This window comes from Benincasa hispida, chromosome 12, assembly GCF_027475165.1.
Source record: "Benincasa hispida cultivar pf3 chromosome 12, pf3_genome.v1.1, whole genome shotgun sequence".
Classification (NCBI taxonomy): Eukaryota; Viridiplantae; Streptophyta; class Magnoliopsida; order Cucurbitales; family Cucurbitaceae; genus Benincasa; species Benincasa hispida.
The window spans coordinates 57,897,229-57,909,319 of NC_143489.1; the positions used below are offsets into that span (position 1 = coordinate 57,897,229).

The following is a 12,091-nucleotide window of genomic DNA, read 5'->3' on the forward strand; positions in this document are numbered from 1 at the left end:
TTCCATTGCATATATAATATTAATTAATTACATAAGCTTTAGAAATTTTAGTAGTTTTTTTTTCTTGTTTTTGTTATCCTTCAATGAGATAATTAGATAATTATAAAAGTGGTATAAGGTAGGGAAGTGGGGTTTGGAAAATTAATTAATTGGAGGTTGATAAGGCCTTATCAAAAGGGTTAAGGAGCAATAATCAAATATGGGGCCTAATCAATTATTTAGATGCAACATCTTTCTCTTTCTTTACTTTTTAGTTAAGACATGGACCTCTTTTTACACACATGCCCCTTTCTCATCTACTTAACCCCCTTTATTTTTCCGTTTAAAGACTCATAATTCAACTAATCCTTCAATTATTTTTAGAAATCCATACATAATTCTTTTACATTTTTTTTATTTATATAATTCACCACCAATTCTCTTTTAGGGAATATTTTCCCTCAAATTATGTTGTTATTACAATATTGTTATTTTTTAGGTGTAATAATTGAATCTTGTTTGGATACCTTTTATATCTGCATATTTATTGACATGTTTGGTTCATAACAATTAAAATATTGTGTCAAGTATTTTCTTTCATTGGTTGGTATAATCACCAGTTTAATGAAATATATATATATATATTTCATGTTGGGAATTACATATAAATAATCAAAATGATGTGATTTGTTGGTAATCTTACATACTAGTTGTTTATATACATTGTCAACATTACAACTCAATAATTATTGACTCCATTGCAATGAATAATTTAATGAAATTTGGTTGAGAGCATAGAAGATTCTAGTCTTTATTTATTTATTGATTTTTGCAAAATTGTAAAACGAAAGGAAGACCTCATGATCTAAGTTTAAGCGCAAACGAAAACTTCATAAATTACAAATTACAAATTAAAAACATACACTAACTCACCGAAAAAAATGCCATATTGGGATAACCAACAAACAACTCCTCACCATGCCATGAGGAATAATAGAGGAGCACACCAAACTTAATGACTTGAAAAATAACTTAGAGATGGCTGTAAAGTAGCACCTTCTACATCAAAATAGCTCATGAAAAAGATGATAGGTGATCGTACACTAAGTCATTCTTCAAATCTTGCATCACATACACTTTTCTATTGAAAGATCTTGTCAAGCTTTGTGATCCATTAAAATCCAATGGGAGAGGACGATCCACCCTAATGGAGTAACTTTTCCCTAAATATATCCTAATTCATAGGACATCCGTTGAATAAATGGTTATGAGACTCATCTTCGCTATTATAGAGAGAACAAACATCAGAACAACAATATATCAATGTTGTATATATATGGTCCCCTGTCTGCAACTTGTCACGTACTGATAGCCATGCTATGAATGATCTCCTAGCTAGAAATATCAACTCCAAACTAAAGAAGGTCTGACTAAAATATTGTTGATTTTCGAGACATAAGGTTTCATAGATATTGATAATAGAAAAGACTCTATAATAAAAAGGGAGTCAAACTACATGTGGCTAGAACTGAGAACCATTTGGAGGAGAAAATCAAACACCTTAACACACAAATAACTATCAACATCTAAGATAACCATTATACCAAATTACTGGATAACATGGTCTTGACAACTAAGGATCAAACCATGTTAAGTAGAAACGTCCATCTTCAATAAAGAATCTAACTAAGGGCCCCAAATTATTATGAAAACAAAAGATAATCTGTTAGCACCAAGACAAAGAACAAGAATGCTTGATTGTCCTAATATTTTAAATTTATGGTCTCTTAATTGAAGGTTTTAATAGTTTAAACTATGTTTAGATTGACCAACTATGATGTACATTAACATAAATAATCTATCTCCGATTTGATTTTTAAAAAATAACATTCATTTTTACCATTCATTTAAATTCAATCCTGTTTATTCAAATTAAATCACCCAATTTTTTAAAAACAAAATCTATTTAAAATGTTAGTCCCTTCTTCAGGCGCTAAAACAATTAAAAATGTTATTTTTCAAAATTTCAAATTTGAACCCTTGGTTGAAAAGTGAAAATTTCACTTTTAGCATTCCCATACCATAAGGTTCAAATTTACGGGGTCCATTTCAAAGCAGGGCAATATTATATTATATACTTTATAAAAAAACAAAAAGAAAAGTACAGTTACATTTCATTAAACAAATATAATTTATAAAATTTCATCCTTTTCAGTTTTCAAATAAGTTTAAAAACAATTAAAAAAAAGAAAAGAAAAGAAAAGAAAAGGAAAAAAACGGGTAATGGCGCCGTTAAAAAACGAGAGTCGGCACCGACGCGGCAATGGGTTTATATAAACAAGGAACAGAAACAGGACGCACTCCGAACACCGTTCTTGGAATCGCGACTTCACTCTGATGCCTTAATACAATCCCAAGCAATCAACAGGTATCGTTTCGATTCTCCTTCTTCTTCTACATTTTGCATAATGTTTCTTGCTATTGATGTAGTAGTTAGATCTGGTTGCTATCTCTCGATCCACTGGTTTTACTGCCGGAATGTGTAGAGGTCATCTTGATTTCTAGTTCCTACATTTTGTTGCTTTCGTTTTCTAATCTATTTCTTGAATTTTGAAAATGATTAGTTGATACTGGATACATGTATGATTTCTTGATGATTGAGAGGTTGTGTTATTGTGGTGTTTTTGTAGCGTTCTAATTTGTTAGTCGATCATCATAATCTACTTTTCTGAATTCAGTCATAGAGTGTATTTTCATTTGAAAAGTTGTATATGCGGTTACGATGTTCGTTAGATAAATGTTATTGAAGTTAATATCCACTACCTATGTGTGCATTTTATGAATCTAACTATATTTTAAATTTATTTTTATGGCGTGATCAGATATTTGATCATTGTAGTTATTATAGAAAATAATTCTTGTGACTTGCGATGAATCCGTTTAAGTTTTTGGGTTCATCGATGATTTAAGATGGTATCAGATTGAGAGATCCTGTATTTGAATCCGTGTAATGTCATTTCTACTCTAATTAATATTGATTTCTACTTGTGAGCCTTCTATAAATTTTCAATCCTACAAGTGAGGGATTGTTAAAATATTGATATAACTAATGAACTATTACCCATCCATTTAAACTTTTGAGGTGAGTGGAGATTTAACATCATAAGTTTCATTTTTATGCAAATGGCAAATTAGTGTGGCACCGGTTCTCTTCCCTTCTCTCAAAATATTGTTTTCAATAAGAATAACCTTGGATTTTCTTATATATGCAGCAGGTATGTGCATTGATGTGTTTGATTCTATTGTAGAGTTGGTTTGTTGTGTACTAATTCAAATTTTGATCCTATAGACGCCATTGTCACAAATTTCATCATTGCAGTATTATGGAGATGGAAGGTACAGATATTTGCATGGACAAAGAGCCAGATCATGTAATAACATATTCCGCTGGAGGAGTTCCTCACGTTTCATCTTGTGAAGATAGCCTCAGTCATCAAGATGTCATGGAGTCTTTTGGCGAAATAAATGATATCAGCAATTCAGAAGAGGGAAGCGAAGCAAAGGAATATGAAGTGAAGGAATGCACAAATGAAAAATCAATCAAGATTCCTGGACTGCACCTTTCAGAGAAACCTGACGAACAGCAAAATGTGGTCTGCTTGAATAATGAGAAAGAGAGACGGGAGGAGAAGGTGCTACAGGAGGGAAAGAATGATGACAAGTCTCTTTTAACTGTGAACTCATTGAAATCTTCTGCTGGAAATGCTCGTACAAGACACACTGTTCCGCAGCCATTTGCCTTAGCAACAGAAAAGCGTGCTTCATGTGGTACTCGACCTCCCAATGTTATCGCCACTGAAAAATCTACCAAAAACAATGTTAGGCCTGCAAAGGCCAAATCAAATCAGGTACATTCTAATGGAACACAATTCTACTAGTGTTTAACTCAGTTCCCAGGATGTGTATAATTCAATTCCTCGTGGTCGAAGACCTACTTGTTTTATACACTGCTTTCTCTTAAAGGGATGCTTATTTTTTTTAATACTAAACTATTTTATTGACTCGTAAAAATTAGCATGTAGGGCCTTGTGGCTCAGGAAATACTGGTTTTAGTTGTACCTATACGTGTCTCAAAAAATTTGCTTTTACTTCCTGCAGCCTGCATCACCTAGGGTGCTGAGGAAGCCACTGCAACCTACTAACAAGAAGCATGCTGATGAGGAAGATTCCTGCTCGGTAGTTTCCATGTATCTTTCTTATCTTTATACTATTTTGTTTGCTAATAGATATAACCTTCTCCATTTGCTCTAAAATTGATTTTTGCCTATTGATTGGTAGCAGTGCAGCATCATCTCGGGCTATTAAGACCAGAATTACTGTTGCATCAGCTCCTGCATTTAGATGCACAGAGCGTGCAGAGAAAAGAAAGGAGGTATGACCACCCGCAGTCCATCCTATCGTTCTTTGTACACAACATTCTCCATAATAATCTATATCCCACATTCTTACTTCCTTTTTTCTCATTTATGTAGTTTAATTCGAAATTGGAGGAAAAACTCCAGGCTCTGGTGGCTGAGAAGACTGAGTGTGAGACGAGGTCCAAGGTAATATCTGTTCTCTCTCTGGTGGAGGAGGATTTGTTGCTGCCCCCTTTTCTTTTTCTCTTTCCCTCGTCACTTTCTGCAAATCTTTCCTTTTCTTCCTGAAGAAAATTCTGAAGTTATTCTCTTTCTTTCTTTGACATCTTCATCAATCGTCCAAAATTTTAAGGAAGAGACCGAGGCCGCTATCAAACAACTAAGAAAGAGTTTATTATTCAAAGCAAATCCAATGCCAAGCTTCTACCATGATGGGCCTCCTCCTAAGGCTGAGCTGAAAAAGGTACTTGTTACAAATTTTGTGGCCCCTACATTATCTTGACAAACAGAGAGCATATTATTGGGAATATGTGAATTCATTCTCTGCTTAAATTATTATAAATAATACTCTGTTTGTGTACCAGCTCCCACCAACTCGTGCTAAGTCACCTAAACTTGGCCGACGTAAGGGTTCGAATGATGCTGTTCATTCATCATATGGAGACAAGATAAAAGTCAGTTCTGGCAAGGGAAATGGCCGCCGTAGCCGTACAAGCAGTTACAACAGAGATATTATTGCATTGGATTCCATTGGGGATCAGAGCAATGTCTTTCGCTTTGTAGAAAACGAGCTGAAGCAAGGAGGAGCTTTTCACGAGGTGATTCCTACTGATGTAAATGGTCCAAAGAATATGAATATTTCTGTCCAGTCTTGAGTTTGTGACGAACTTCCAAGTCTCTTCTATCATGCTTACTATGTCTAGCATTTTTCAAGAGTTCATTGCGGTGGTTTATGTAATTTATGAAATGTAAATTTATGTAATTTATATCGTTTGATAATGCGGAAACATTTTACTTCCAGATAAAATATTTATCTTATAAGGGCCCTCCCCTTGAAAGAAAGAAGGAAAACAGAAAGAAGATCTACTAAGATGTGGTTCGAGCTATTGTTTCCTTTGTTACTTCCTTTTGTACGTAAATTATACATTGACCATTCTTGTTTCGAGACTTCAATTTGAGAATAAAAATGGATATTGTTCCTGTGGATTTATCACTTTATGTTACATTTCCATTGCTTATGAATCTAATTTTGCTTTCTATTAGACGATAAAGGACTTTTGCTCATCAGTTATTGACATGCACGGCTGAGAAAGCAAAACAAGGTGCGTTGCATAGATGTCCCGATTCCCTGTCTGGAAAATATATTTGCTTCACAAATTAAGATAGAAGAACTTAATGGGCTAGAGCAAAAATATGTGAAATTTAGGGGTTGGAGCCTCAAAATTCCATGTACTTGAAGAAGTCCTGGGCGTTTTAGCTCACGAGTTAGGTTTGTTAACTTCTGAATAATTCAAGATTAAGAAGTTAAAACTTATTATTGACATGTAAGTCTACTTTTTTTTTTTTTAAGAGAAGAAACAGACATGTAAGTGTACTTAGCATTTTTTGCCTGCCTTGTTGCTTTTCCCCCCTTTTTTCTTATAATAGTGTTGACAGGGAACATATATAAATGCAAAACATGGAACAAACTTGAACTAATCTCACTTCGACACAACATTAGAAGCTGAGAAACCAGTGTCCTCACGGGTCATCTTCTCCACAGCCAAGAGGAGATATCTTTAGTCTATCATCTCGATTATCAATTGTCTTTTATGACACATCCAGTTCACGAGTTTCTTGATTCCCTTTTCTAAGGTAAAAGAGAATCCTTTTTCCGTTGCTTCTTATATAACATATAACATGTTTAAGATCTCTGAATCTCTCTCGAAATGTTCTATTAATAGGTTGAAGGCTTCTATCGTTTCTCCACTGGTAGAGGACTTGCATTAATCTGAAATGTGAACTCAATGTTTTTCCTTAGTCTTACAGCTAAAACTTCTACAGTTACCAAAAGAAAAGGGCTCCATAAAGAAAATGATGCAGCTGCCATGATTACCCTTCTACAATCCCAAAATTTGCTACAACTTCAAGGTAACATTTTCCACCTGAATTTAAGGCTGCGTATGTGTGATTTAAAAACATCAGGATTAGATCCTCCTTACCACACACCTTTAGAATTGTAAGGTTCCAAATTGACATTGCATCAGTTCCATACTTATACAATATAGATAAACAAATCACAAAACCTGCAAACTTAAATATATTACATAAGTTTTTTTTATCTCATTCTTTTACAAAAAAAAAGATCAAATATAGATCAAGCAAACCCAAATTTCTTGGGCAGTGCTTTCCTGTACTTTCATATGTTTGTATTTGATCCTTCCAAAAGTGTTTATTGTTTTGATTGCATGCAGCCAAATTGCCACTGATATCTTTGCCGTTCCAAATCCTAATGAATGACAATTCTTCATTCGTCCTTTACTTCTTTATGCCCTGACATGAGAAATATGACATTCAAAATAATCTAATAAGCTTGAGTTCACATATACATACGTAGAGAAATTGTGAATACTTCATAATAAATAGTACACAAATCTACACTTCTTTATTATAACAAGTTCTTTTTTCCTTTTGATCAACATTTTTCTTCGCAAATGTTATCCTTCCACGTAAGATCCATCCATTTTTATGTAATTCTTTTTTCTTTTGCCATCTCTATATCATGCCGTTTTCATAACATTTATCCAGCGTTTCTTTACGTCTTTGGTTCATAACTAGTGCATCTAATTATTAAACAATCTTCTTGTATAGTTACAGCTGTCTAGATTAGCCAACCCTTGCTAAGCTTATTGTTGAACTACCGCAGTCCCTCCCTAACAATTTCAACAAACACAGTCTTACTATTTTTGTTGTTTTTGATTTGATTGTCTTTTTAGTTTAAAGTTGAAAAGCTTGATTTGGTAGGTGTGGAAAAAAGCATGCCTTGGAGTGCACAACTGAGCCACTGACCTCTAAATCTGTAAGTTTGAATATATATATATATATTATATATAACTTCTCACGAAGAACCATTGCCATGCTCTCATGCTTTATTTCTCTAGAATTGTTGAGGAGAATGGAATCTGGTTTGAGATTGTTCATATGAATAAATTCAAACAGAGAATCTTTCATCCGAATGATCTCGGACCAGGCTTCATTCTCGCCAGCTCTTCAATTAACTTAGCATGCTCTCATTCACCTAGTTCATAACAAGTAAGTTTACATCTCTCTCCCTCCATTTTTAACTTTCTCTGGAGAATGTGTTCCATCACTCGGACTGAAATATGTATAAGCCGAAGAAGGAAACGTCATATTTTGTCTATGGAGTTTATTTCAATTACTATTCTCCTCATTATAATTTTCTACTATTTTTGTGCAATTTTTTAGGTTGAAGTGTCATTTTAGTCCTTTTACTTTGGTTTCAAAATTTTAGTCCTTGTACCTAGAGATGTCCATTTAACCTTATGGTCGAGATTGAGTGGACTCGACCAAATGGGATAAAAAATCTCCCATTGGACAGTGAATGGAGGAGTAGAGAGATTTTTTTCCCTGATGACTAGACGGGGAAAGGATGAGCATTATATTCCTCATCCGGGTCTGTGGGTGGGTGTGCATGTGGGCATGTTAAAATTCACTTTTGCTTATTTATTTAAATTGATAGTATTTCAAAGAGGGATGATATTTGTGGCTGAATTTTTGTTTTTGTTTTTCTAGTATAGCTAAATTTTTGTTAAAATTAGTAAATTTTTGGCAAAGTTAGTCAATTCAAAACTTAAATTATTGGAAAATTTTAAATTTGTTTGATAGAGAATCTGAAAATATAAATTTGAAAATAAGGAATTCGATGATCTAGTTGTATTTCATGTTTTCAGATATTTATTTGGTAACAAATTCAAACTAGATTTTAATTTAAACAATACCTTCAAAATGTATTTGATATTAGTTATAAATTATAAAACTTGTGTATGAAACTACTAAATATTATTTGACAATAAACTATTAATAATTTAGTTATGAATATGTTTTATATTAAAAATTTTCGTATAATTATATTTTGTAACATTATATAATTTATATTACATTACATAATACATATTTTAGTTCTGAAAAATTGAGTTGAGGTTATAATATGATATATTGTATTTCTAAATGTTTTTATGATTATACATTTTAAAATTTAAAACTTAGATATAATGAAAATATAAATGTTTATAGAATTTGCATGGTTTAAATCACATAATCAAAAAATAGTTTTCAAAAATAGAATTTAGATGGTTTGGTAAGAACATATTTGTTATTTGAAAATACAAAATATGACAAACAAACCATAATATTGTTTAAATGGACGAGTTCACAAAGATTTTACCATTATTTTTATTAAAATTAGTGGGTGAGTCGGTGAAAATTGTAGAAATTGCAACATTTTGACAAAAGTTAAGAGTTGAATTTGACGAATTTAAAATATTATGATTAAAAATTGATAAATCACGTGTCATCATAGACAAGTCTAAATTGTCTTCTTTTTCTTTTCCAATTAAAATTCACTTCCGTTTATGTTATTCTTGTTTGATTTGAATATTTTTGGTCCATATTCATCTATAATTTAGAAGCATGGTTTAATTTTGGTCTCTTTATGTCCATAAATATAAGAATAAGTATTTATCATCGTCTGAGGTAACATCAAGGTTGCCGATGAAAGATAAAATATTGACGTAGGAAGAAATTTTAATATGGTAGTAATGTTTCTAAGCTTAATTTTAAAAATAAAAATAAAAACAAAATAATTATCAAATAGGGTCTAATGAAGAAATTTGGAGGTAGAAGTAATGTCCATAGACTTAATTTTCAAAAACAAAAACAAAAACAAAATGGCTAATTAATTAAGTTCTATTTGATAATCATTTTGTTTTTTTTTTTTGTTGTTTTTGTTTTTGAAAATTAAGTCTTGAACACTACTTCTACTTCCAAATTTCTTCCTCAGGTCCCATTTGTTAATTATTTTATTTTTAAAAATTAAGTCTATGAACATTTTATCTACTGTTTAAGTTAAATTTTGAGAATTAAAAAAAGTTGTTTTCAAAAAGTTGTTTTTGTTTTTAAAATTTCGCTAGAATTCAACCATTCTACTTAAAAAAGATACAAATTATTGAAAGAAATGTTGATGAAATAAGTTTAATTTTCAAAAACAAAAACAAAAAATCAAATGGTTATCAAACGAGGATTTAAAAAATTGTTTTTGTTTTTGGAATTCAGTTAAGAATTAAACCATTGTACTTATAAAAGATGCAAATATGATAAGAAATGGAAAGAAAATATGCATAGTTTTTAAAACCAAAAATAAAAAATGAAATAGTTATCAAATAGGGTGTTAGTTTTTTATAATAATACATAATATATTGTGATTAATTTTAATTAGATCATTCATCAGTATCATTCCTTGATTATAAAATATTTTTCTAATATTTTTTACTCACTTTCATTATTAATATTATTAATATATCATATTTTGCTCTGTTTTTCTTACACCAATTTTTGTATATTGATTATTAAAATATATATTTTTATATTATTTAATTATAATTAATGGATTCATATTAAATTTATAATTAATAATATTGAACTCTACTTAACTAAAATTATATAATTGATTGTAATAAATAAATAAATTAACTATATACTTATTCGATTTATTTTTATGGATAAAAATATACTAAATTATTGTAAACAATGATATAAACTATAACTATTTATTAGTTTTAATTTAAAAATTAATATAGTGTTAGTTATTTTAAGTTAATATACTTGGTATATTTGGTATACTTGTCGTATGTGCACTTGTTTATTTTGATAAATTTTATACATTTGACTAATATACATGATATACACTTGATTGATATACTATAGATAAACTTGTTAACTAGACACTCGTTTATACTGCTAATAAACTTAATATACTTGATAATTGATACACTTGATTAATATGTTGGTGATAAACTTGACGATGATGCACTTTTTTTATACTACTGATGAACTTAATTAACTAATATACTATTTATACATTTGATCATGATGCAATCATTTATACTGGTGACATGACTGATATATTGTTAATAAACTTGATAATAATGTATTTGTTTATTCAGTTGAACCACTTTACTAATATATTGTCGATATATTTGTTATTGATACATTGCTTTATGCTGTTGATATACTTTATAATGGTACACTAATATATATTATTGATACACTTTATATAAAATATATTAAATTTAGATTTAAAAAGAAGGCCAACTTTCTTTTTCTTCGCACACAACAGATCCTCCAACATCTCTTTTTTCCCTCCACATCATTCACTGTTGGCCACCCTTCCGTCTCCCCTGCCGTTTATCTTCGTCAATCGTCGCAGACATGCCGTACGTCCAATCGCCGGTCTTCATCATGTGAATCACCGCCAATAAATCTGTTTCTCTCTCTGTTTTTCCCTCTTTCCTTGTTCCAGCCGAGGAATAAAAGCATGGGTTTCTTAGGGATCTTTTTTTTAAATATTGTACTTCAAAAAACTATTTAGAAAAGTATAGTTTACAAAATATTTATGGAAATATGGTTGTTTTTTTTGTAAGAGAGATCTGAATGAAAAAAAAAAAAGAAAAAAAAAAATTGGCTGCTGCCGTCAGTCCTGCCGATTTTGTGGCAGGTGGTGAGGATAGGTTGTGGCAGGCGCAAACTTGCGACCTACATTTTTTTCTTTCTTTTGTGAGGCGATTTTGATGAACAAAATGGGTTAAATAGCCTTATTTTCTTTCTTTGATTTTTCTTTCTCGTTTATGATAACTATATTTTAATTTAATATCAACTATAAAAAACTTTATTTAATTTTTTGTTTCAAGCAATATATATTATACTCTCAACTTTTATATTTGTATCAAATAAATATATAACGTTTATATTTAATAGATCTCCAAATTTTATAAAGGTTAAAAATCACTTTTTAGTTTATAAACTCTTGTAAAAGTAATAATTTAGTCAATGAATTTTGGTTTGGAATGATTTAGGTCCTAAATTTTACTATATAACAATTTAGTTTCTTGTATATTAAATTTCGTAATAATTTAGTCTCTATTATAGAAATTAGTGTTAAGATTTAATGAGTTTTTTTTTTTTTTTTTTTTTTTTTTTGCATAAATAAACCGATGAACAAATTAGAGACTCAATATTTTTATATATTAAAATATCTACATAATAAATTAATAAAATTTGACATCTAATTTTGATGAATTTTTCTATGTTAGGGACTACGTTGTTACAAATTTGAAAATACAATGATCAAATTATTACATATTAAGTCAAGGGGTTAAATTGTTATAAAACTAAAAGTATAGGACTCAATCATTATAAACCAAGTACAGCCAACAGAAAAAAAAGAACAACCTTCCCTAGTAGAACCACCAACACTTAAGTTTAGAGAATAAATGGTTACTTTCATGAAAGTTTAGGAACCAAAAGTGTTTTTTAACCTTTTGTAAAATATCTAAAAATTTATACAATTTCACTTTTGTGTTTAATAAGTATTTTTTTAGTGTGTTTAAAATATATGTAATCTTTTTTATGTATACACT

At 30.4% G+C, this 12,091-nt stretch overlaps 1 protein-coding gene and 1 long non-coding RNA gene across 7 annotated transcripts; both read left to right on the top strand.

Moving 5' to 3' along the window:
• The first annotated feature begins 2,189 nt into the window (after positions 1-2,189).
• Positions 2,190-5,607, top strand: LOC120068292 (protein WVD2-like 3). 6 transcript variants are annotated; one of them, XM_039020012.2, is made up of 7 exons: positions 2,190-2,407; positions 3,359-3,887; positions 4,138-4,226; positions 4,318-4,411; positions 4,512-4,583; positions 4,750-4,860; positions 4,982-5,607. In XM_039020012.2, the coding sequence occupies exons 2-7, from the start codon at positions 3,363-3,365 to the stop codon at positions 5,270-5,272; spliced, it is 1,182 nt and encodes a 393-aa protein (XP_038875940.2). In that variant the 5' UTR covers positions 2,190-2,407; positions 3,359-3,362; the 3' UTR covers positions 5,273-5,607. The 6 variants fall into 6 exon arrangements, with proteins under 6 accessions (XP_038875940.2, XP_090164761.1, XP_090164759.1 ...); XM_090308635.1 differs by having other exon boundaries at positions 2,210-2,407; positions 4,321-4,411; XM_090308633.1 differs by having other exon boundaries at positions 2,249-2,407; positions 3,329-3,887.
• Positions 5,608-6,111: 504 nt separating this feature from the next.
• Positions 6,112-11,283, top strand: LOC150032087 (uncharacterized). The gene is made up of 4 exons (XR_016525481.1): positions 6,112-6,251; positions 6,441-6,527; positions 7,401-7,455; positions 10,792-11,283. It is a non-coding gene; the product is annotated as an uncharacterized LOC150032087 (long non-coding RNA).
• The last annotated feature ends 808 nt before the right edge of the window (positions 11,284-12,091 follow it).